Source organism: Corythoichthys intestinalis, chromosome 9 (genome assembly GCF_030265065.1).
Source record: "Corythoichthys intestinalis isolate RoL2023-P3 chromosome 9, ASM3026506v1, whole genome shotgun sequence".
NCBI classification, from domain to species: domain Eukaryota; kingdom Metazoa; phylum Chordata; class Actinopteri; order Syngnathiformes; family Syngnathidae; genus Corythoichthys; species Corythoichthys intestinalis.
This window is the reverse complement of record NC_080403.1, coordinates 45,126,914-45,154,333: the sequence shown is the minus strand read 5'-3', so window position 1 is coordinate 45,154,333 and position 27,420 is coordinate 45,126,914. Positions and strand designations below refer to the sequence as shown.

Sequence of the window (27,420 nt, the reverse complement as noted above, 5' to 3'; positions counted from 1 at the left end):
TGTGTTAATTGACAAAAACACTATGTAATAGAGTAATTCTGATGAAGCTAACTACCGTAATTTTCATACTATAAACCGCTACTGTTTTCCGTCATTTTGAATCCTGCGGCTTATAGTCCAGTGCGGCTTATTTGTCGATTTATTGGTTTACATCAAGGGCATAGGTTTGGTCTCAACATTGGTAGGGACGATGTAACAGCATAACCCGCATGTATACTTTTTGCTTAGGCAGGGACATTATTAAACCCAAACAGATTGGGTGAACGGGGGTCAGGGCAACATTTCTCATGAATATGAACCTAATTAATTGATAGGCCAAATGATCAATGCAAAATAAATCTGTTTTGACTTATACTAACTTTTAATGTGTATTATTGGTTCATGTGATACACATTGTTTGATTCAAACCCTTGTTTTCGAAAAATACTAATTACATTCTTGAAAACGTCCAGAATAAATTTCTGGATTTTATTAGCAAATTCAACATACACAATAGATACAAACCTATTAATAATTTCTGTCCAGGAATGCAAAAAAAAAAAAAAACATTAAACAAACAACAAGTTTTTGTGTCACGAAGAGTAAGATAGGCAATAGACACCATCTTTAAAGAAAAGGAAGGTAAGACATTTTATTTTTCTATTTTCCAGTGCATTATGTTCTATTATCTACTTAATTACAGGTATTAACGGTACGGTATGATACCGTTAGGTTAGGTTACTTATATGAAATGATTCAAATGTGTTTTACTGTTGTTTTATCCCAATTATAAATTTGATTACTTTCAGAACCAATTAATTTAGTAAGTAGAGATACCACTGTATAAAATATGAGGAAGCTCAAACTGTTGATGAAAAAAATTACTGAGTCGTCATAGCATTATCCTATTTTAAGCTAGCTCTGATAAATGTCCTTCATTACAGAAATGCATAGCTTTCATGAGAAGCACCCAACAGAAAAGCTCCATTCTGAATTATAGTAATAATTTTCCTGTTGTTTTTTCCCTATTCAAGTCCAACTTGACTGGTAACAGTTGTAGTTATTAATGAAAACATGAGAAATGAAACATAGTTTTTCAATTTAAAAAAAAAAATGAGTTCAGTCACTAAATTGTAGATGAATGATTTAGCAACCAGTCCAGGGTGAAGCAAATGTTAGCTTGAATAGGCGCTCGCCAAATGGTTCAACTTTTCAGAAATCACATAGTTCACATCCACACTTTCTTGCATTAATCCCATATGAGTCTCAATGGGATTTCGGTGCTGTCAGAATACTCCCTTAGGCAGTGAAAGGACATCCTATCAGATCAGTGCGAGGAGCGAGCGCCGGCTGCACAGACACACTGAACAAATGACCTTAATAGAAACTCTACTGATGACTCGGGTCATCATTCAAAGTTCAATCGAAGGTCCCAACGTGCTTGGAGCAGAATTACTTGATGTGGTGTACGTGAACGTGTCACTGACCAGCCTGCTCATTTAACTGCAGAACCATTGATGAACTCGAGGTTAACCGCACGCTTTACTTCCTTTACTTAACTAGCAAGGCATTCTTTTTCTATTAAAAAGAGTTTTTGTTTTTTACATGGAAAACTAAATTCGAGCTATGAGAGACAAATGTCTGACATATTGAAATCTTATGATGAAACACTTAATTCAAAGGACAGCAAGGACAGTAAAGTTCGATATTTCAATCCAATTTGAGTCAGGATTAAAAATTTTGGGGGTTTTATGATAGTTTTTATTACTTTTACTATTTGTTTTTCATACATGGTATTTGTCAGGCGCAAGATTAAGAAAAAAAAAAAAAACACAAGTCATTCTGTGTATATATTAAGCAACAATTTTTCTCTTTTACTAAAATATGTTATTAGAAATGCTTACATTAATGCCATTGATTTAAAAATCTACGATATTTGGTACATGTTTTGACCGCTGGGGATGATGTCGCAGTTGGGCTAGACTGGGAGAATAGCTGTGCTAGCTAGCAAGCGAAGCTAGTATGATGACTGGCATGATTTTGTCAAATTCTGTTGCTGATCAGATTGTTTTATTACAGAGCTGTGAGATGAGTTCCCAACGTCGTATCTGCACTGCATCCAATTCTAGCGCATCAGCAGTGTCTTTAAACCGATCCTAGGTGGCTTGCCGAGATATTAACTTGCTGCCATTTCACAGTTTGTATTCTTGACCCCTTCATTGTGAGTTACATATTTGCCTTGGTTTTTCCGTTCGTGTGCCTCTCATTGCGGTTTTCCCGATCTTTATTCTATTTTTTTTTTTTTTTAATTGATCCTGACCAGTGTTGTTAATCTTACTTTAAAAAAGTAATTAAATACAGTTACAAATTACTTCTACCAAAAAGTAATTGCGTTAGTAACTCAGTTACCTGAATGTAAAAGTAATTAGTTACTTGGCAAAGTAACTGGTGATAATTTTCTAGTCATTAAAAAAAAAAAAAAAAAAAAAAACAGGTCACACAATGCAAAGTTTAAAGGGTTTTTGCGACAATTGGCCTTAGCCCAATTCTTTACCCTAAACTTAACTAGACACTGGGGTATTGCGGATACTGCGATAACTAGATAGTAACCTTTGCTATGTGTGAAAGTCATTTAATGTTCTGAATCAACCGTTAAAGTTGCTCCCGTTATTGCATTAGTTTCCTTCTGTCTACTTTCGACATGTGTAAGCTTTAAAACTGTTTCATCATCTAAAGATAGATTTAAGTCAAGATTTTGCCCATTTAGAAGCATTTTAGATAAAATGTTACTTAGGTTCGCTAGGAAGGTTCTCTACAGCAGAGCTTTCCTAAGAGGTCTACTGCTTTAAGATGGCGGCTGTTTACTAACACATCTAGTTATTTAGATATGTTGCTAATGCCACCGTGTCTTTCATTTGCATCTAGTTCTATAATATATGATTTCTACCGTAGCATTACGTGGGTGTAGTTTGTAGGCCAGGGGTGGGCAAACTATTCCACAAAGGGCCGCTGTGGGTGCGGGTTTTTGCTGCAACCCACCAAGACGACACCTTTTCACCAATCTGGTGTGTTATAAGTGCAATCAGTTGATTGCAGTCAGGTGCTTCTTGTTTCCATTGAAACCTCTTTGGTTAAAAGCTCTGTGCTGGATCAGTTGGAACCAAGTCCAGGACCCACTGCGGCCCTCGAGGACCGGTTTGCCCACCCCTGTTGTAGGCTATCGACTACAGTCAGGTATTATTGGAGCCACCTAGCATCGCATTTGCAACGGCGTCCCCACTACTGCTCTGCTCTCTCGTCTCCACGAGTCCGTCTCTCTCAGACTTTTCTCGCGTCAACCAACATAGTAACGCATAGTAACACATGCCTTTCCCGCCTCAGTAACGGTAACGGCGCTGCCAAGATGAGAAAAGTAATTAATTAGATTACTCACGACTGAAAAAAAATTAACGCCGTTAGTAACGCCGGTATATTCTAACGCCGTTATTAACAACATTGATCCTGTTTGTGTCCTCCTTTTCGCGATTGCGTGTTTTTTGTGTGTCCTTATGTTATTGTTATCTGATTGTTGTCTGAAGTGAGCCCCGTTTTCTAATTCCGTGGTCAAGCCAGCAGCACTTTCTTTTCAGTTGCGTTTCCCTTCAGGTTTTACCGCACAGAGACAGACAACGCATGTGGGTTGCGATTGCTTTACAAGGAAAATCATGACACTGATGTCACGCGGAAGTATAGTCCTGCGGTTTACGCACCCGTCTGTTGCACGGGAAACGTGGGTTAGAGAATCCTGCTGGAGACCATAAAATTGCTTTTGCTGCTCGTTTGATGAAATATCGACAGTGCTGTCCTGCTCATCACTTTTCCTTTCAGGTTCAAATTGGAAGGGCAGAACCAACGACATGTTTTTTGTGGCTAAAGAGTGACACTGTGGAACTCTGCCAGCGCCACCCAGTGACGTCAACGGCAAAAGTGCATTTCGTCGTCAACAACAATGGCGACCTACTAATTAAACTAATTTTACAAATTTTATTCAAATGAAAACATTAAGAGGGGTTTCAATATCAAATTATTGTAAGTCACACTAACATTTATCTTTTAAGAGTTACATGTCTTTCTATCCGTGGTACCCTTTAAGAGTACTTTTGCCTTGTCCAATTTTTGCCTTCGCCATACATCAAGACTCAAGCAGGAAAATGTTCGAGCAACATGGCAATGCAGTCTAAATACGTCTGAGTGGGTCTAAAATGCTACATTGTTACTAATTAGAGCTAAAAGACCCATAATAATATACGCAAAAGCAGTATTTTCACATTCCGGTATTTGCATCATACTAAATTATCAAGAGAACACATTTATGATGTAATCTGTAGTTAATGCATTCTGACTCAGAAAAATCTATTAGTTTATCGGGAGAGACATTACCTCAGCTCTGAGACTCCCAAGAGACCATTAGCCATGCACTTTACATACAGCCCTATATTTCATTACAGCAGTGTTTTTTCCATATTTTTTTTTTTCATTTAATATAAAAATACAATAGAGAACAACATGCTGAATAAGTATACAGTGTACAGTGCATGAACAACGAAATGCGAATATACTGTCCTCACCAGGGCGCTACTGCTCGGTCCTGGCTATTCAGCGGGCCAAACTCCCAAATGACGATGCTGGACGTCCGTATAATTTGCTGAATCAATTTCGTCCTCGATACCAAACAGGTTCGCATCAATGTAAATAAATTATAATTACGTGCTTTTACAGCAATGACATGACACAAACGGTTAGCATACGTTCGGTAGCATTAGCGCATCGTTCAAACAACCACACAACTGGTTCTAAGTGTCCGATCACGGGTGGAAAACACACAACAACAACAGATAACTATAGCATAAAGAACATGCTAACAAGTTTACCAAACCTTTAGTGTCACTCCAAAACACCAAAATAGCATGTGAAATGATATCATAATGTGTTAATAACTTCACACATAAGTCGCTCCTGGGTGTAGGTCGCAACCCCAGCCAAACTATGGAAAAAACTGTGACTTATAGTCCAAAAATACGGTAGTGAGGCTGGTATGATTAAAAAAAACAAAAAAACAATTTTAATAATCAGTGGCCAATTTAACACAACAATGAAAACGCAGCACTGCAAAAAGCCAACCCGATTAAAAATACACAGCAAACGCCAGCCCTATCACCCCTGTGTATTGCACAATCTACTTGACTTAAAAATAGATAAATGAATAAATAACTGTAATTTAGGAGGGAAACACAGTGACACATGGCAAGATAAATGTCCTCCATGTAGGATTTAGGACACACGCTTTGCTGATGAAGCCGTACAGGTGCCTGGATGCATCCACTGTGTGCAGCGATTATATCAGCCGAGCGCCACACGCATCAGTCTTTGGTGTCCTCCACTGCCGAACCTGTCCTGAATGGCGTACTGCACGCATGTTATTTTTAGACCATGATGTCCCATCGTAAAGCGGAAGTAAAGCAGGAGTGGGACATTATAGACACGCCCTCCCATAGGAACCATGTTAATTCTGCTACTTTTCTCCGGTAATCTTTCAAAAACGAACATGGCGATCACACATGGCTTTTTTTGAACTTGTAGAAACGACTCTAGACATTACGACATAAGAAGGAGGTAAGCCATTTTGATATTTTTAACTTATTTTTTAGCTTGACGTTGTGCCGTACTGCTTCTGTCTGACAATTAATGACCTGAAAAGAATTAAAATGGTATCTGACTGCTACTGTTACATTTTCTGTTGTAAAAAAATCAACAACTTTAGTAAGGGGGAAGTGTAAATAAATTATGAATTAAGATTTGTTATCAATGAAAAAATTAAAAGTGTTCGTTGGCTGTCACTGAGTAGCATTTGCGATCGCTACACACTACACAAAACAAACAATATAAATTACCCCCAAGAACGGTCAGAGACGTAGGACAACCAGAGGATATAATATATAAGAAATACAGGGCTAGTGGTAAAGGATAGCTTGTTGAAACAGGAGTATGTCATTGTCAGTCGCGTAAGAAAAAGGTGTCCATAAAAAAAGCTAAGGCTATGCTTCGGTCGGCTCGTTTTTTCGTCTTTTTCAGTGAATTTGGCACCAGGGACATCATTTTCAGAGAGAATTGGTAGGTTTAGCTCTGTAAACGTCTCCTTCGTACACAATTTCCATTCATTTCCTATCGAGGACAAACAGTCACGTGTCCCCCCCTTAGCAAAAGTAGCTAATGTCCTGAATATTAATGAACGGAAGTGACGTGTTGCTTGCGGTACACCATTGCACTGGCTTCCCAAAGGAAAGAGATAGTGCACCCCTTATTGGTTGAACTTTCCCCTGCGGCCCTTGCGCCCGCAATGTTTTCCCTGAGGTCCTAGCACCCTTCACATTACACTTGTACACATTGTAAAATGTGTTTTCTTATCTTAGCAAGCGAAAATATGCAATGTTGCTTTAGGCTTGACAGGTCTGTGCTGAGTGATCATCTCACACTCAACGTCACTCGGAGCGTTAGCATAGCATTCGCGTTCTCGTTAGCATTAGCATTTAGCGTGGCAAGCATCACCTTAAACTTTCAGGCACTTTTGTTTACATACAGTTCATGGCGTCCAGGTAGGTATGATTCATCACCTGCCACTGCCTGCAGTAGGCGAAATTAATCAAAAATTACCTTTAGTTAAATAATAATGAGTTAATTTGTTTATTTATTATTTATTTATCTATAAAATTATTTACAGTGGTATGAAAAAGTATCTGAACCTTTTGGAATTTCTCACATTTCTGCATAAAATCATCATCAAATGTGATCTGATTTTTGTCAAAATCACACAGATGAAAAAAGTGTGCTTTAACTAAAACCACCCAAACATTAACAGTTTTCCATTTTTAATGAGGACAGTCTGCAAAAAATGACAGAAGGGGGAAAAAAATAAGTAAATGAACCATCACATTTAATATTTTGTAGCCCTCCCTTTGGCAGCAATAACTTCAAGCAGACGCTTCCTGTAGCTGCAGATCAGTCTGGCACATCTATCAGGACTAATCTTGGCCTATTCTTCTCTACGAAACTGCTGTAGTTCAGTCAGATTCCTGGGATGTCTGGCATGAATCGCTGTCTTGAGGTCATGCCACAGCATCTCAATGGGGTTCAAGTTTGGACTTTGACTTGGCCACTCCAGAACGTGTATTTTGTTCTTCTGAAACCATGCTGAAGTTGATTTACTTCTGTGTTTTGGATCATTGTCTTGTTGCAGCATCCATCGTCTTTCAAGCATCAACTGTCTGACAGACGGCCTCAAGTTTTCCTGCAAAACATCCTGATAAAGTTTTGAATTCATTCTTCCATTAATGATTGCAAGTTATCCAGGCCCTGAGTTAGCAAAACAGCCCCAAATCACGATGCTTCCGCCACCATGCTTAACGGTGTTGATGTTGGTGAGCTGTTCCATTTTTCCACCACACATGACGTTGTGTGTTACTCCCAAACAATTCAACTTTGGTTTCATCAGTCCACAAAATATTTTGCCAAAACTTCTGGTAAATGTCCTAGTGCCTTTTTGCAAACATTAAACAGGCAACAATGTTTTTTTAGACAGCAGTGGGTTCCTCTGTGGAGTCCTCCCATGAACAGCCATTCTTGGCCATAGTTTTACATATAGTCGATGTGTGCACAGAGACATGGAACTGTGCCAGTGATTTCTGTAAGTCTGTAGCAGACACTGTATGGTTCCTTTTTACCTCTCTGAGTATTCTGCGCTAAACTCTTGGCGTCATCTTTGGAGGACGGACACTCCTTGGGAGAGAAGCAACAGCGCCAAACTCTCTCCATTTGTAGACAACTTGACTGACTGTCGACTGATGAACATCCAGACTTAAAGAGATAGTTTGTATCCTATCCCAGTTTTATACAAATCAGCAATCCTTGATCACAGGTCTTCAGACAGCTCATTTGACCGAGCCATGATGCACATCAGACAATGCTTCTCATCAGGACAATTCTTACCAGGTGTGTGTTTTATAGTGGGCAGGGCAGCTTTAAACTGATCATCAATGATTGGGCACACACCTGACTTAAATTGTTTGGTAAAAGTTGGTTTCAATTGCTCTTTAAGTCTCCTTAGGCAGAGGATTCACTTACTTATTTTTCCCCCTTCTGTCATTTTTTGCATGCTATCTAGAGCTGTATTATTGTGTATATACATATAGTAGTATACTATATATTGAATTTCTGTTAATATGACTATGTGTGCCTTTCATTCAAAATAATTGTGGTAATATTCTAGTGCTTTGTCCATTTTCAGGTTAAAACAAAAGTTGAACAGTTTTTCCCCTCCCCCAAAAATGCGGAATGCACACCAGAGAGAGCATCTGAACCCACACAAAGTATTCTGAAAATAGTTGTCCGGGACATTGCAATTCATTTTAACATTTAGAACATTATAGACAATGACATACCACAAAAAGAGTAAGAATTGTTGTTGTTTTTTGGAGTAGTTAATGCCAGAAGCATTTGACCTCATTGTTTGTGGTTTATTATTGATATTTATTGTTATTTATTTATACGTTAACAAAGAATTTAGGTGTTCCAAAATGTTGTTGGTGAATTAATAAGCTTCAACAAAAATTTCATTATTAAATTAGTTAACATAAATCGTAAAAATTATCGGCTGACTAATCGGGAGGAAATTAGTTGTTTGGGACAGCCCTTATGCTCTCCACATTAAAATATGAAAACCTCTATATGTTTGGGTGGTTTTAGATGAAGTAGATACTGTTTTTACATCTGTGTGATTTTGACAAAGATCAGATCACATCTGATGGTGATTTTATGCAGAAATGTGAGAAATACCAAAAGGTTCAAATACTTTTTCATACCACTGTAGTTTGATTTAATATTAATAAAAAGTCTCAAGTGTGTATGCATGGGGCACGGTGGGGGTCAGTTGTTGGGATGGGTGGACGGTAGGATTAGGTAGGGTCGATAAACATCTCCCTGAAATGAGTTTTTAGAACTTGGGATGTCTACATTACTCCCCGTTGCACACAGGTTGAAAAACACTGCATTAGAGTATAGCACAATAACGCATTCTGCATGTCAAGTTGCTTTTAACCAATTCAACAACTGTTGATGGTAGCTACAAATCTGTATATTAAGCAGACATCCTGTTTTGACCTATTGTCAAATCGCTGACACAGCCAGCACCAGCAGTGGAGGAACCGGCAACAGTAATGTTTTTACTCTACACTCCAAAATGTGCTCTGTGTTTTTTAGCTACACACAAGCCAATTGGACATAGCAGTATCCATCTGGTTTTAATCGACAGGGACAAAGAAAACCAATTAGTCGCACATCAGCTAGGCACTGATGGCATTTTCCAGCGAGACATTATGATTCAGTCAGACAAAAATATATTTGTATTATTAATCGCTCTTCAGTAAAAAAAAAAAAAAAAAAAAAAAAATCTGTACCTTGTCCAGCTTTGCCTCGATTTCCACCACGTCTGTCTCCACATCGTCAATGCCAGCCCTAAGACAAGAAAAAGCAAGGTTAATGAAATAATGATAGACATGCTCACATAAAAAAAACACCCGTCTATGAGTGTCAGATGTCCTAATAATGTATTATTGGGACAATATTCCTTAAGGTAATGAAAGAGGCTGAAATGTTGACTTTTTGAATTTCAGCTGTTACTTCTTCCACTCTTCTCAAATGAGGTTCCCAAAAAAATTGGAAGCATGACTTAAGGTTCTTTTATCAATGGATCCAAAAGAACATTTGGGAGATCAAACCTCACAAAATGTTCTTATTAATTTAAGATGTGTTTGAGGGCTAATGTAGTCAATTCTAAATGTTATTGATTACAAGATGGGATATCATTATCATCCTTTTCAGTAATATCGACAGCTATTTAACACGCATAACACTGTGAAGCTACCTTATGACTGTGCTGTTTACCGTTTTAGTCAACAGCTCAGTTTTGATAACATTTCATACCCTTCTGTATTTTAAGTTGCAACCAGACACCACACATCACGGTTATACAGACTTGCGCATTAATCCCAATGATTAAGATAAGTGATAATGGCGCTGCAGTAAAATGAATGAATGACATCATGCAAAGGTACATTACACATTAAGTAAACACAAAGGCAGTATAACACGTGGGTTTTCATTAGAAACTAATATTTCAAGAATAACACTACCACAGTGCAATAAGTCATATGGGTTTTTAATTATTGTCTCATAACACAAAGATACCAATGCAAATTGTAGCTGCCATCCAAGTCATCTGTAATATACTTGTTCCTAAGGTTTAGAATTAGTTACCGTAATTTCCGAACAACAAAGCGCACCGGATTATAAACCGCACCGGCCAAATTTCACAAAATTTTAGAAATAAATCCACATATACAGTACTGTATGCCATACCTGACTATAAGCCACAAGTGTCCATGTCTTAACATTGGGTATTTACATAAATGTAGAAAATATGAAACTCGTTTGCCCCACCCCAAAAAAAAAATCCATAAATGAGTCACCTACTTATAAAAGCCTCAGGGTACAAACAGCGAGAGAAAAGTCGCGGCTTATAGTCCGAAAGATGCGGTAAAAAATTGGTTAAAATGTAACAAATCCAGATTCATATAATCAGTTCTAAATACATTACATTATGTAAATACAAGTTATGAATACATTTTCTTTAATTCGATTATAGTTTAGATGTAAGATGAAACAAATATTTAAGTTCCGCATGTTCGCGGGACCCCCGAGGAATAAGTTTAAGGTCACACACACTATGACGTTTGTAACGTTTTTCCAATTAAAAAAATAAATAGCCGATCACGTAGTCTCACTCTCCCTCCTGCTGCTCCTTGTTAGTCAGGCAGTGCACTGGAGTTGCTTATTAAAGTTAACAATGATTGACAGACGTTTCGTTTTGATCTTGCCACAGATCCCTAGAAGCCGAAGCTTCTAAACGCTGCCTGTGTCAATCATCGTTTAACTTGTTAAACCGTTGCTGTGGCAACTCATTGTGTGTAAGCTTGAGCCGATTTGAGTGGACTCACTCAATGAAGCATTTAATAAAGACAAGCATTTTTCTACTTTATTATTGTTTAAAAATAATTCGGTGGGACAGTAACGTGTTTAAAACTTAATAATAATTACAGTATTGCATTTGAAGTGCTTAAAAATTATTTATAAAAATATTTACATACATCAAGTTTTCTTTTTATTATACTTTGGGAAAAAACATGTGTTATATATATTTCTTTCCCATGCTAAATCTGAATAAATACATTGAACAAAACAAAAACACACACAAAAAACAAAACAAAATTTTTTTTTTTTTTTCCCTTTTGAGAGGGGGAGGGGCGCTATTTCATGGTTTTTAACTGATCGCGGCAGGTTTTGGTCCCCCATTAACCGCGAAAACGAGGGATAATTGTACTTTGTTCCACTCTGCCTTTAGCATATTGTATTGGATTGTATTTATTCCATTTTTAAATGTAATTTTTTAAAAATCCTTTTTACTCTAGCACTTTTTTTACTATCTTGAACTTTATACTTTTGTATTTGCCGCTGTCGGAAAACCTCCCGAGGGATTAATCAACTTTATTGAATTGAATTGAATTGAATTGAATTGAATGCAGCGAAACGAGATGAGTCATGGTTAAAGGTTAGGAGGCTGAGTCGCTTTTTGATTGACAGCGAAACGAGTGAATCATAATCGTTCATAGTCATCGAATCGAAAAATTGAGCTTCTATTTCAGGTGTTTGTTTTTTTATTGTAGCTCCCTGTGTTTTGGGAATTGTTTTCTGCCACTCTGGTTTCTTTCCCTACCGCGCAGCAGGTGCCGCTGAGCCCCTCCACCATCACAAGGCACTCACAGGCGAACACACTTTGAGCTTCCCCTCATTGAAAGACCAACATCTGCCACTGGTTTGTAAGGTGGTGGCTACTCAAGAACTGGACGTAGAAGCTAACTTGTGAAACCCCTTTTTATTCCCTTGGGATCAATGTGGCCAATGAGTTCTGATGGCATTGTTTGGACATCATTATTCTGGCAAGATGAAGTCCTGTTGTCTATATAAATGGTTGTTAAAATCCAAGAACGATGTTGAGCCTTAAATAACCTCTAAAAGGAGTAACACAAACACCGCAGAGGTCTCAAAGACAAAACAAAACACCCAAAAAGTAAAAGTATCAACCTCATTCAAGATTGAAATCATTATGGCTTATGTGAATTCCACAATGACATCAGCTGGAGTTTATTGGATTCTATCCAGCCAACGTCCAAGGTCCCACCCTTCTGCATGAGCTGCTGGAACAAGCTCCTCATAACACCAGACCCCTTAAGGATGGATGATCTCACCATTAAATTCCAAACCCACCCTCATCTGCACCTCTTTAACACTGGGAAACACCCTCATTGAAGAAAAAAAAAGCAAGTTACGCCACATTTCCAGTTTAAAGTGACTTTAAATGTCTTGCTCTGGTGAGGAGTGATCAGACAACAAGAAAGCATGAATACTCACACACCTGCTCCAAAGAAGAACATTCACAAAATTCCTTTCTGTTCCTGGACCCTTATTGCAACGCTTAACAGTTGCACAGGCACTTACAGAAAAAAACAATGTGTTTATCCAATTTGTCCTAGAACAACACGCTCCTGACACAGCAAGGTTAGCATTTGTGTGGTCTGCACTGGAGGCTTGTTGTGCACGTATGTGTAAGCAGATGTCTGTTTACATTGTTACACCTAACTACTGTTGCTGACAGTCCAGTCTACCATTAAACAAACTAATTTGCTGCTTTTCACTTAAGTAATGAATCAAACACATCCGCATGGTGGTGCCTTTAGCTTCCAGCAAACGAGTCCAATGTCAAACAGCTACTCTGTGTGGGGGATAAGCTCATTTAATCAAGTATCACGCACGGCACACTGTCAATGAGACGTGCGCTCGAGGTGGAGGCCGATATCTTAACGATGAAGCCAAGGCAGACAGCTCTCAATTTGGTTTCTGTTTCAGCTCAAATGGTTCAACACGTGTACCTACAAACATATGGAATTAACTATAAGTACACGAAGATGGTTGTCCTCCCTGCAAAGGTTAAGTACAAAATAGAGCTTTCTGTCTGCAGCAAGATGTTCAAGGCTGTAGCATAAACTCCACCATCATTTGACAAGACAGCTCCCACAGCCATTGCTCCACGCCTTCCCGTAGGGGGCTGACCCAGGCAGAATGTTGAGTTGGCTTTCACCGTGATAGACTCAAACACACGCTGCATTCTAACGCTGGATTTAGGTGGAAATAGGACAAAGGTTTTACTGCATACAAGCAGGCAGGAGTGTCTTAAGAGTAGGCATGTGCCTGTATGAGATTTTGACGGTACGATAACCGTGAGCAAAAATACCGCGGTTTCACGGTATCACGGTATTGCAATTATAGCTCCAAAATTTTGAGATGTATGGGTTTTTTTAAAAAAAAAAAGAAGAATAAAAAAAAAAACTTTTTTCCATTGAACAGGGTTTTTTTTTTCAGAACATATTTGCAAATTGGAACATGAGTCTAATGTGAATAATAAATCAACAAAATATAAATATTTTATATAAAATTAAAATAAATAGAACCTAGACTATATCCACAGCCACAGCTCAAGTTGCTCAATATTAGAGCAAGAACAAAATAATTGCTATAAAAAAGTAAACACACTTCTAAATAAAAAATTTTTTTTAATATTTTTTGAGGGGGGGAAGCTCAAGTGAAGTTTCGCCATTTTCAGCCACTGTGTCAACTCTAGTCTAAATGATGTCATGCCTTTGTATTAAGAAGAACAAAGAATTCATAAGTTAATAAGTTAGTTAAAAATGTATGTTAGTTTTATAAGTTAGTTAAAATGTAAATATTATTGAGGAAAGGTTTCATCTAAAAAAAAAAAAAAGTGAGGAGTGAGACCTCCTTTCTCAATTAGCAATCTCTGACACTATCCTTTTTCTTTCCCCCCCTTCATTCAAGCTTGTTTCTCACTCAGCGGCAGTGAGAAACATAAAACCTCGACGAAGCTGCTCTCCCAGCTTAGCCTAGGCTAGCATTCGTCTATGTAAGTTTTAGTTAGTTTGTATATTGAATTTGAAAGAAAAATGTGTGTTTTGTTTTTGGCGAACTTTTTAACGGTGCTACTGCTATCCTGTTGAAGCTAATCGCACGTGGAAAAATACAATTGTACAACGTTTTAAATGTATTCATTTGTATATTTCACCACGATTTGAGAGCTCAATAAATTGAAGAAAAAGACCCCTTGTGTTTGGAGGGTTTGTTTTTGGGTTTGCTGGCTGTTTAGCAGAATAGCGTCACTGACACTCACGACAACAAACGGGAAGGGTGAGCGCTGCCGCACCCAGCCACTTCGGCTGCATTATGGCACATGAAAAATAGCGAATACCGTACAAAGGTATGACGGAAAATTTTAGTGGTTTTGAAACCGCGACGTTTTCACACCACGGTAAACCGTGAAACCGGTAACCGGCACATGTCTACTTAAGAGTAATTTGGTTGAGGATCCAAGGTAATTATTACTAGAGCTAAAACGAATACTCGAGCAACTCAAGTATCTCGAGTTTAAAAACTGATCCGAGTAATTTTATTCACCTCGAGGAATCGTTTAATTTTGCCAGCTCTAGGCATCACGTTTTGCCCGGACTACTTTTAATGCGGGACAACGCGCTGACGTCACGTGCGTAGCGGAAGAAGCAATAAAAAATTATTTTTTTTAAAAACCTTACTGCAGCCGACAGCCGCTACAAACTACGCCGACATTGCTAAAAACTACGCCCGCATGATGCTAATCTAGCAGGTAGTGTCCGATGTGTCTCATAGATAACGCATGCATTTAGGACTAGATGCGAAATGACAGACTCGGCCGCGTCTGGGCAGCGTTAGTAAACAGCCGCCATCTTTAAGCAGTAGACTTCTTGGCGCTAGTAAATATAACATTACTGTCACTCGCTCACGTAACGTTAGCCCTTCAGAGGGCTAGGTTTCTATTGACTATGACCACTGTCGATGTGTGGCTAACGTGTCTTACATACAGGCTTTATTTAATCTGTAAAAACACAGCGCTGTAGAGTGATGAGGGTGTATAATTAAAACATAATAAAGCTAACTGTCAGTTTTAGCTCAGTAGTCACCAAGTAGCACTGGTCCCTAATGTGCTGAAATACAGCTTGTATCATACATTTATTTTGAACACTGCAAAAACTCAAAATCCTTTCAGGACTTACAGGTTAGACTAACTTAAATCTTAACTAGAACTTAAAAATAGCTTGACACAAAAAGAAATTCAACTGAAACACGTGGGCAAAACACCAACTTTTTATGTGATGTGTGTTATCAAGCCTAATGACATTTTTAGGTATGAAACATGTTTTTTTTTTTTTTTAAATTAAGATCTAGAAGTTTTTTGAGTGAAAGCAGTGATTTTTTTTTTTCTAGTCACATCTGAGATGCAATTGTTGGCTGTTTTCAACAATGTACATCAAAAATAAAGACATTGATTGACTGAAAATGGTTCAATATTGGATTAAATGCCTTTGTCCCAAAGGGCCCATTTTGACTGGGCTTTTTTCTTTTTTTGGGTGCGTATGTGTGTGCTGGCCGACAGTGCAGGCACACCACCGAGTACTTTACTTGAAAACCGAAAACACATTTAAAAATAAAATCAAATTTTATCTTTATCTTTATTTGCTCGAGTTTAAAAACTGTCCGAGTAATTTTATTCACCTCGAGTAATCGTTTATTTTGACAGCTCTAAGCATCGCGTTTTCCTCGGACTACTTTTAATGCGGGACAACGCGCTGATGTCACGTGCGTAGAGGAAGAAGCAAAAAAAAAAAAAAAACTTACATCAGTCGACGGCCGCTACAAACGACGCCGACCTTGCTAAATACTAGCCCGCACGATGCTACGTTGATAGCAGGTAGCATCTGATGAGTCTCAGAGATCACATGTATGTTGAACTAGATGCGAAATGACAGACTCGGCCGCGTCTGGGCAGCGTTAGTAAACAGCCGCCATCTTAAAGCAGTAGAGCGCTAAGCGCTAATAAAGAGCGCTAAGCGCAAATAAATAAGATTAATATTACTGTCACTACCTCTCGCAACTTTAGCCCTGCGGAGGGTTAGGTTTCTACAAACTATTACCACTGTCGATGCATGGCTAACGTGTCTTGCATACAGGCTTTAACATAACATAGCGTTGTGGAGTGATGAGGGTGTAAAATAAAAACTCAATAATGCTAACTATCAATTTTAGCTCAGTAGTCATTGCTGGATAAAACACCAACTAGCACTGGTCCCTAATGTGCTCCAATACAGCCTGTATCATACATTTATTTTGAACACTGCAAAAACTCAAAATCCTATCAGGACTTACAATTTAGACTAACTTAAAACTTAACTAGAACTTAAAAATGGCTTGACACAGATAGAAATTCAATTGAAACACGTGGGAAAAAATCCTAACTCTTAAGTGATGTGTGTTATCAAGCATAACGGCATTTTTAGGTATATATATATACAGTGATACCTCAGCTCACGAACGCTTAAGCTCACAAACTTTTCGCCTCAAGAACATTAAATTCGCGAGCATATAGTCTCTGCTGACGAACTAGTTTTCGGCGGACAAACCAAACCACACGGTCAAACAGCGTCACGAGAAGCTGACGCACGCTCACGGCGTCCAAGTTCGTCCCCTCCCTTTCTTTGAGTGCGGACGTGGTTTGTGTTTGATAGACATTTTGGACCATATTGAGTGTACTTTTGCTATTATGGGACCGAAAAAGACCCCACCACAGGCTAGTGTTAAGCCTAAAAAGACATTAAAGAAAATAAGGTATATTTTTGTGTAGTTTTAAGGCTTATTTAGTAGAAAATTATGTTTTATGGGGACCTGGGAATGGATTATTCTCATTTTAATGGTTTATTATGGGAAATAAATGTTCGGAAGACGAACTTTTCGCCTTACACACACTTTCTGGGAACCAATTATGTTCGTGAGCTGAGGTATCACTGTGTATATATATATATATATAGATAGATAGATATAGATAGATATATATATATATATATATTTTTTTTTTTTTTTTTTTTTTTTTTTTTAAATAAGATCTAAAGGTTTTTTGAGTGAAAGCAGTGAATTGGTCTTTTTTTAAAAATTCTAGTTACATCTGAGATGCAATTGTTGGCTGTTTTCAACAATATACATCGAAAATAAAGGCATTGATTAACTGAAAATGGTTCAAGATTAGATGTAATGTTTTGTTTTCTCATGTATATTTATAATTACTCTTCAGCTAAAAATATATTTGTTTTATCCGATTACTCGATTAATCTATAGAATTTTCAGTCGATTACTCGATTAGTAAAATATTCGATAGCTGCAGCCCTAAACTGTAGTCTTGGAACAAATCTGAATAAGGAAAAACGTTGCAATGAAATAATGCAAACTGGTTAAAACTAAAAAGAGTAGCTGAGATCTGTCATGACAGAACATCCCTTCAATGATATCTGGCGCCATCTAGCATCGTGAATGGGGAGCGTAGCTGAGATCTGTCATGACAGAACATCGCTTCAATGATATCTGGCGCCATCTAGCGTCATGAATGGGTATAATGTCTAGACCACGAATATAAAGCGCCCCCCTCTTTTTCAGTTTTATTTCAATGCAAAAAACACCGTCTTATATTCGGGCCAATATGGTATTTATGACCACAGACCGGGTTCAAGTAAAGATACAGAGACGATAACCATTCATACTCTTTCATGCTGCATATTGGAATGCAACGTGACATTTATTCTTCACAGTGCTTGTTTTTGTCCTTCCGCATCATACTGTCATAAATTCACACTGTCATTTACAAGGATAAGGCTAGAAACAAAGGAATATAAAGCTAATGATATGATATAAAGCTAATGTTAATAAGGTGTATCAAATGTTGTGACCACTTTAAATGCTCACACATGTGTTTGTGGACATATGAGGAATACCCTGAAGCTTCTAACAACGATGATGATGCAGTGGACCAGCCCAGTCAGAATGGGGGATGGGCACATGCTTGTTGCCAGTGGTAACATACAGTACAGAGTCGAACATCATTGGCAGTGGGGGAGGGGAGCTTCACGTGCCCTTGCGCCACGTGCAGACTCCGCAGGCTCAACAACCATTCACAGTCTATTCTGGTCCTGCCACTCCTTGTGTGTACTCGGTCCGTATGATGCTTGCGTGGATATCTTCTTGCATCTCTTCACATTAGTGTACTAACACACACACATCTTGGAGTCCGCTGTGTCTTGCACACTCGATGTGTCACACGGCATCCTATCCACATCAGCATCAGTTCAAGGACTAGAGGGACAGGGGCAGCAGGAACAACAGGGCCTCTGATACCAGTCAAGCTTGGGCCCGGAGGCAAGAATAGTCACATGCAACAGGGACGTCAGCAACGAAGCCATGAGATGAAATGGTTTGTTTCTATTGCATATTGACTGACTGTATACGTGTGACTTTGTTGACTAAAGCGGGCTAGGGTAAATCAAAACACAGTCGACACAAAAAAATGCAGAAATTGTATCCGGTGTAAAATACAGGTAGAGTTGTGTATATGCAGATGTTTGTGTATTGATACAACTCACTGTATTTCTAACAGTTGGATGTACAATGTAATCCCTGCTTTTTAATCTGTCAGTATTTGTGATCTGACTCAGCAGATCAGGCTATGTTTGGCAATGACCTATTTTTAAGATATCAGGTGAATGGATAGTAATTGCTATCCCTCTCAGACACACAGACAGACAAACAAGTGGATCAAGAGCACAATCTGACAGATGCAGGTGCATGCTGACCCACAGTATAGAATTACCGTATTGGCCCAAATATAAGACAGTGTTTTTTGCATTGAAATAAAACCGAAAAAGTGTGAATCGTCTTATATTCGCTATGGGTATTCTTATATTATACCCATTCACGACACTCGATGGCGCCAGATATCAATGAAGCGATGTTCTGTCATGACAGATCTCAGTTACTCTCAAGTTAAATCAGTTTGCATTATTTTTAGGGCTGTCAAACGATTAAAAAATTTTTAATCGAGTTAATTACAGCTTAAAAATTAATTAATCGTAATTAATCGCAATTAATCGCAATTCAAACCATCTATAAAATATGCCATATTTTTCTGTAAATTATTGTTGGAATCGAAAGATAAGACAAGATGGATATATACATTCAACATACGGTACATAAGGACTGTATTTGTTTATTATAACAATAAATCAACAAGATGGCATTAACATTATTAACATTCTGTTAAAGTGATCCATGGATAGAAAGACTTGTAGTTCTTAAAAGATGAATATTAGTACAAGTTATAGAAATGTTATATTAAAACGCCTCTTAATGTTTTCGTTTTAATAAAATTTGTAAAATTTTCAATCAAAAAATAAACTAGTAGCCCTATTCTGTCCTCAATGTGTGTGAGTACACAAATTGACAGATAGCGAACATAAGTTCCAAAAAGAAATCAGACGGTGTGGCAAAGTTGCATGGGCTTTACTGAAGTCATCTCTTTTTGACAGGAGCACGTTTCTTGTATTTTTGTAAAACTGAAAATAACAAGGCAATGTGTCAATTACTTGCATAAATCACAAAATAACATAAAATGTACACACACGTGTCCATTTGAGCAGTAGCACTAGCCAATTAGCTCACAAGCATCTAACAATGTAACTGCATTTCACCATATATGTGAACAAATTCAAATACACATCATCAATAACTATCTAATGCTCATGAATATAAGCAAAGGAGGAATATAACTCACAAGCGATGCATGTATTAGACACAAACAGTGTGATGGGGCTATGAGAACTGCCACTGAATATTGGATGCGGACGTTAGCTGGTCTGAATAGCACTGTCTATTAGTGTGAGTTCGCGTCGACATATAATCACGTCAGAAAAGCGCGCCGAAACCCAAATAATCAGCTGCACTGAATCGCCAGCAGAGGGCGACATTACGCCACATAACATATGCAAGTCACACCCAAGCGCCAGCAGAGGGCGGAAAAACTCCATAAAACACAATTAACAAGTTGGCCTTTCACTGTACTGACAATTAAATCTGTCTGAGCGGGCCTAGTGCGTTAATTGCGTCAAATATTTTAACGTGATTAATTTAAAAAATTAATTAACGCCCGTTAACGCGATAATTTTGACAGCCCTAATTATTTTATTGCAATGTTTTTCCTTATTCAGATTTGTTTCAAGACTAGAGTTACAGTTAGACTTCACTTTGATGGTTAATGCAGTTATTGCAATTTCGTTGTTTTATCACAATAGATTGGTTTATTTACATTAGAAAACCAGAAGCCATTCATTTACAAATGTGATTGCACTTTAGTTTAGGGGTGTCAAAAGATTAAAATTTTTAATCAAGTTAATCACAGCTTAAAAATTAATTAATCGTAATTAATCGCAATTAATCGCACTTCAAACCATCTATAAAATATGCCATATTTTTCTGTAAATTATTGTTGGAATGGAAAGATAAGACACAAGGCGGATATATACATACAACATACTGTACATAAGTACTGTATTTGTTTATTGTAACAATAAATCCACAAATGGCATTAACATTCTTTCTGTTAAAGTGATCCACGGATAGAAAGACTTGTAGTTCTTAAAAGACAAATGTTATAGTTACAAGTTATAGAAATTTTATATTAAAACCCCTCTTCATGTTTTTATTTTAATAAAATTTGTAAAATTTTCCATCAAAAGTAGAGTTAATATAATAATAATAAGAATAAAAATAACAATAATAAGAATAGATTGACCAAAGTCTGAGTAAGTTTTACGTGTATTTTGCATAGCTATTTTGATATCGAATGCCAGTTCATTTTGCATTGTTGTTTAACTTTGAGAATAGGATAGATAGAATTAATATTAATTAATTAATTAACTAATTAATAGAATTACTATAGACTGAAGTGCTTTTCTTTTTGTGAACATTATTTTTTTTGAGAGAGATAGGAATATTATTTTTGTTGTGCTTTCACTAAACGATACTTATGTTTGTTGTGAAGGAGAAGCTTATGCCAATAAACTGCGCGGTCCAAAGAACACCTGTGTCCACTTTATAAGATATATACCTCTGCACATATCTTACCCAAAATATAACAAGAGACACGTAATTGCCACTAAAAGAAAGAAAACTTACCGAAATATGTGTGGAGCACAAATAGCAATTTGCATTGCATTGTGCATACAGCATAAACATCTCACAACTACTAATTCTTCCACATTTAGAAGAAATAACATTAGTATGGAACGGCGCTGCCCCCAAGCGGCCGGTGGCATTCTCTTAACTCTTAATGTCCATAAACGGCCTCATTGTAATCTGTTTGAGGCAATGTGCAAGCTGGTCATTCAGTGCATGCGTTAATTGCGTCAAATATTTTGACATAAATAGTCTGAAATATCAACAAATCTTGGCTGCCTCTTCTCTTACATTCCTAACCGTGAAAAGGGACAAATTCTGCAGCACCATCGCATACTTCAATCTCTACCTCAAAGTTCCTCAAGGCAAAGAAGATCAAGATCATCTGGGACTGGCCAGCCCAGTCACCAACAAGAACAGGGTGAAAGAGGAAGCATGGAAACCCAAGAATGTTGATGAACTCTGGGAGGCATGCAAGACTGCTTTCTTTAATGTTCCTGATGACTTCATCAATAAATTGTATGAATCCTTGCCGAACCACATGGATGCAGTCCTTCAAGCCCATGGAAGTCGTACAAAATATTACATTTGGATCTCACAGCACCACTACTTAATTCGCTTATGTTATGTAACATATTTTTGTATTTGAAGTACATTTTTTGTTCAATTTTCACACTGCTTTCTGTGGGCGACAAAACTTTTGTCTTGCCAAAATTTGACCTGTATGTCTTCATGAAATGATAAATCTTTTTTCAGTGAAACAAATATATTTTTGTACATTCAACTTCATTTGGGAGAGTCTTAGCTTTCATATGAGCCATTTCTGAAACCAATTGAATGATTAAAAGTCAGGTTATTAGCAATTGTTTCTACAAAATGGATAAGCGACAAGACTTTTATCAGGGACTGTAAATTAGGAAAGTCCCGATCCGATCATGTGATCGGAAGTCGGGCAGATCGCACCATTTTTCAGAGATTCGGACTCGGGTGAGAGGGATGGAGAGGTGAACATTTTTAGGTAAGAAATAAGATTTTTTTTTTTTTTTTTAATAAGATCCTAAGTTTTTTGAGTGAAAGCAGTGAATTTGTTGGGTGGGGGGGTGGGGGTTCTAGTCACATCTGAGATGCAATTGTTGACTGTTTTCAACAATGTACATCTAAAATAAAGACATTGATTGTCTAAAAAATGTTCAATATTAGGTGACATGTCTTGTTTTCTCATATTTATAATTGCTCTTTATCTCTCTATCTAAAAAAAATGTTTTATCCGATTACTAGATGGAATTTTCGGTAGAATACTCAATTACTATATTATATACTATACTATATTAGCTGCAGCCCTAATTGTGACCCACAATTTCAGTTGACAGTCTCCACACATGTTGCTTTGTTTGCATGTTTCATTCCGATTGATGCCTTCATCGGCATGGTTTTCTCACTATAACTTTTTAAAATATTGAAACGTCCCAGCCTGAACCAAGGCGATTAGAATTAGATTATATTGGAGCTAGGGTTGTTCCGATCATGTTTTTTTTGCTCCCGATCCAATCCCGATCATTTTAGTTTGAGTATCTGCCGATCCCGATATTTCCCGATCCGATTGCTTTTTTTTTTTTTTTTGCTCCCGATTCAATTCAAATCATTCCCGATAATTTTTCCCGATCATATACATTTTGGCAATGCATTAAGAAAAAAATGAATAAAACTCGAACGAATATATACATTCAACAGACAGTACATAAGTACTCTATTTGTTTATTATGACAATAAATCCTCAAGATGGCATTTACATTATTAACATTCTTTCTGTGAGAGGGATCCACAGATAGAAAGACTTGTAATTCTTAAAGGATAAATGTGACTTTGTATATTGTGACTAAATATTGCCATCTAGTGTATTTGTTGAGCTTTCAGTAAATGATAATGTAGCCATGCCCAAATGCATGATGGGAAGTGCAACCATGACTGTGCGTAGTGGCACCAATTGATATATCTTCTCTGCGTTGGGAAATAACATATGGTGTAAAGAAAAAGATCAACTACTATCTTTCTTCCCCACATTGCTTTCCCACGATATTTCTAATTGTTGAGAGAGGGATTTTAAGGCTTTAGCCAATTAAAAAAAAAGCTCCAAAGCCTGCCAAAATTCACTCTACTAATTTTAGGCTGCGTTTTGGCTCTTTATATAGGTAAATCGGCGCCATTATAGATTGAACGCTACAATGCATGAGTGGGTCGTGCAGCGCATGCTTTAATTAAGTTAAATATTTTAACGTGATTTTTTTTTTTTTTTTTTAAATTAATTACCGCCGTTAACGCGATAAATTTGATAGCCCTACTTTAAGCCAAAACTAAAGACTTTGGATGAGTGTAAGGCATTTTGTCTGTAACATTAAATACAATTAGAAAACGATTTAATTAAAAATATATATATATTAAAAAAAGGCATGTCCGATATTTTTTTTGCCAATTCCGATACTTTGAAAATAACATGATCGGACCCGATCGATCGATCAGGACATCTTTAATTAGAGCATAAGTGGTCTTTGCAGACAGACATTGTCTCCAAGGTTTTCATGCATTAGAGGATCGATGAGGTGTGAGATATAGAATGATAACTGCCAAGTATGTTTAACTTTTGCTGACCTTTCAAAATCCACTGGGGTTCCAATTCATGAATCATTTCCTTTCAGGATTAAAATAAAAAATTCAGAATCATGTAGTTTGTCTTAGACCACATTAAAAAACTACACATACACGTTCACGAACACGCGCGGGCACACACATACGTACAGACAAACCTTCATTTATAATTACACACTTTCATCACTCCCCACCCACAAGTTCAGACAGCACACATGTCAAAATATCCCCTTCTCAGAATTCCAAGTAGGGAGGCAACCATGGCAACCGTTCATTGACCCAAATCACCATGGCAACAAGCATCAGCATTACTCACGCTTTTTTTAAACTGACCAATTTTCTCTTTGTCTGATGTGATTCTACTTAGGAATCTCCCAGACACACCCTAAAGCTTACACTAGTGGAAAGTATGTGTGATTTAATAGAGTAATAGGATACTTATCATGGACAAGTTAGTGGTAAATTGGAAAAAAAAAAATCAAAACAAACATGAATCAAATTGTTGTAGTAGCAGATGTCCTTACATTAAAAACAATGCTTAAAATAATTGTCAAAATAATCTCTGATATTAGAATGTTGTGCGTTTTTTAGCATGGGGGAAAAGAACAGAATCCCATCACGCCTTTCTTTGTTCTGCAATCATGGGGTAACATCCTGAACACACCGAAACAAATTAGTTACATTTAAGCACAGCTTAAATATTGAATACCTGATTTATTATTCTTTGTGTGAGCATCATTTAGTTTGCAATTGTAACGACTGCTGAAGGGCGATGCTTGAGTGTGTCTGTGTACAAGATTGACAATGGAGTAGAACAAGAAACTCATTTGTGCATTTAATTGGACCATTTGTGAGGTCAATGCACAATCAGCACACCATTAAAGAGCTCACAAATAAGCTCAGTCTCCATCAAAAGGGGCTTTAATAAAGGATCCTCACATTTGAAACACACACGCGCCTTAACACGCTGCCTTTTTGCACCAATGGCGATTAAGGCAAACACTGGTATCTTATGCTAGGCTTACAAGGGTGCCTTCACTGTTCCCCCCATGCCCACCAAGCCTTCCTCCATATACAAAACAAGCATCACACTCTTTCCGTGAAAAAAAACATTTAACTGTTCCGACGACTGAAGAAGCTACAGCAGGAACTTTAAAGTTGTCCAGTCATCTATTTTCGATATAACTCATCCCCATTCTGGTCACATTTGGGCTGGAGGGTATGCCATTTGATTTTGGACAAGAGGATAACGACAAACAACCATTCACACTCACATTCATATTTATAAAGAGTTCAATTACACTGACATGAATGTTGTTGGGAAGAGATAACTCATGCAAGGGACAAGAGCCAAACTCTTTCCAGGAAGGCCTGAGCCAGGATGCGCAATCTAGTTCAATTGGGGAGTCCCCCAAAGACATATGAAAACAATAGTGGCACAATTTGAGGTTCAACCAACATTATCTATTAACCTTATATTGTATGTTAAACTCATAAAGATGTGTGGGCAAATAATGGTGCAATTTGAGGTTCAACCAACATTATCAAAAGTCCAGGGCTCACCAACTAAATTGGTGGCCAGAGGTCAGTGTTATTTTCGTCAACGATGGTTATAATGAAAATATTTCGTCAACTAACAATTTTTCCATGATGACGACGAGACAATAATGAGCTAAGAACGTTTTTAGGAGACTAAAACATCACGAGACTAATGGTAGTTTTAGTCTGACGAGACGAGAATGAGACGAAAATGCGCAATAGTTTCTGCCACATGTTGACAATGTATGACATCTTATGTGTAGTTAGTAGTGATGCACGATAATACATTTTTCAACCGATAACCGATAATTTCCTCCTCATCCCAACCAATAACCGATAATGTCAAGCCGATAATTCTATTAAAAGATTTATGTAAAATTTTAAAGTATACACAAAAGAAAATATTACTCTGCAAAAATATAATTTATTGCTCTTTTTTTCAACATAAAATATGAACAAGTCGTCAATTCAAACATCTAAATAATGACAGATTGTCTGACATTGTGTAATGGTAAACTTTTGGCAACAATTACTTTCAGAGTAAATTCCTAAGTTGCACAAAAATGCCTTTAAAAGTAAGCCATTCCTAACATATATAACATTAATACACTGCAAACCACACCTCCTTAAAACTAGTCAGTTTTAAGTGTAAATCTATTGGCAATAAGTGAAATTATCTGCCATCGCTTCAAGTGTATTTCTCTCAGATTTCTTGGAAGAAAAATAGCTAGCTGAAAATAATCTTAACACCCTTGTTTTAAGCAATACATTATTATACTTAATCCTAAAAAAAACAAAAACATGGAAGAAGGAAAGATTTTGAATAATATTTGTGGCTACGGAATGTTGATTTAAGAATTTGATTATCTACTGTGACTGTAATTGATCAGAGAAATAAGTTAAATAATTTGAAAAGTGATTGCTAATGTTATATGCTTTGTTGCACACTGTGAAAATGATTAACTCAAAAGAGCGAGATGTCATGTACCCATTCTGCAGCGCTTTGTTTACATTTGCGGCTTTCACGACATTTGCTTTACAGAAGCTAAACTGATACACGGCAGTACTATTTGGACGGAGTTGGAGCTCGCACCCGCGTGCGTGTTGTTTCGTGCCTGAGTTTTGTTAAGCCGAAAATAAAGGCAGCGTTACAAAGTCATCTGACCGCTCGTCATTTTACATACTGAATGCATTATTGACTGGCTGACTTCGTTTTCTCCATGTTTAAATTATCATCTAACCACTGTGCCGTCATGATAAGCCTGCTTACTGGACATCACTTTTCATGAAGAATGGTGGTTGTATAAACTGCATTATTTTTTTTTATCCAGGGCTTTGGTTCTCGGGTCATTTAGGTAAAAAAAAAAAAATAAACCGTGTCTCGTCTCTGGGGCGGCGGCAGCTACGTTCGTACCGGCAAATCCGCCCGCTCCGGCCGGTTCGCTGCGGCGTATTCGGGTCCTGGCTCTGCTCGCACGCCGTGGGGGAACGCTCGAGAAACCGGGGTGTTCGCCGGAGGTCCCGAAGCCAGGGAACCGGGCTCGGCCCGGCCTGCCCCGCGTATGGTGGGGCGGCGGCGGCCTGCCGGACCGGCCAGAGCAGCGGGCTCCATCGGAAGACGGCTACTTGCCGACTATCGGTCTCCAGTCGTGCCGGTGTTTAGCCTTAGATGCGAATTTACCACCCGCCTTGGGCTGCATTCCCAAACAGCCCGACTCTGTATCATCACAAGCCCTGTAGTTTAACTTAGTTAGTGTTTACAATAGCTTTAGCATTCCCGCTAGCAGCAGCCTCGTATTCGTTCCAAAAATCTTTGTGATGTAGTTTTAAATAACTGCTGGGTTAGTGGTTTTGAATGAGGACGCTTTCTTTCTGCCTTGTGGAACTTCTACGGTACATGTTTCGCAGATGGCGAGAGCGTCGTTTTTTTAGTAACAGCCGCCATAATATTCAACTACT

The 27,420-nt window shown here is 37.8% G+C and overlaps 1 protein-coding gene across 1 annotated transcript in view; it reads right to left on the bottom strand.

Moving 5' to 3' along the window:
* Positions 1-27,420, bottom strand: part of acap3b (ArfGAP with coiled-coil, ankyrin repeat and PH domains 3b) — a 163,585-nt gene that overhangs the window by 67,074 nt on the left and 69,091 nt on the right. Inside the window, exon 2 of the mRNA XM_057845912.1 lies at positions 9,468-9,525. Within this exon, the coding sequence (XP_057701895.1) occupies positions 9,468-9,525 (58 nt within the window). The remainder of the gene's footprint in view (positions 1-9,467; positions 9,526-27,420) is intronic.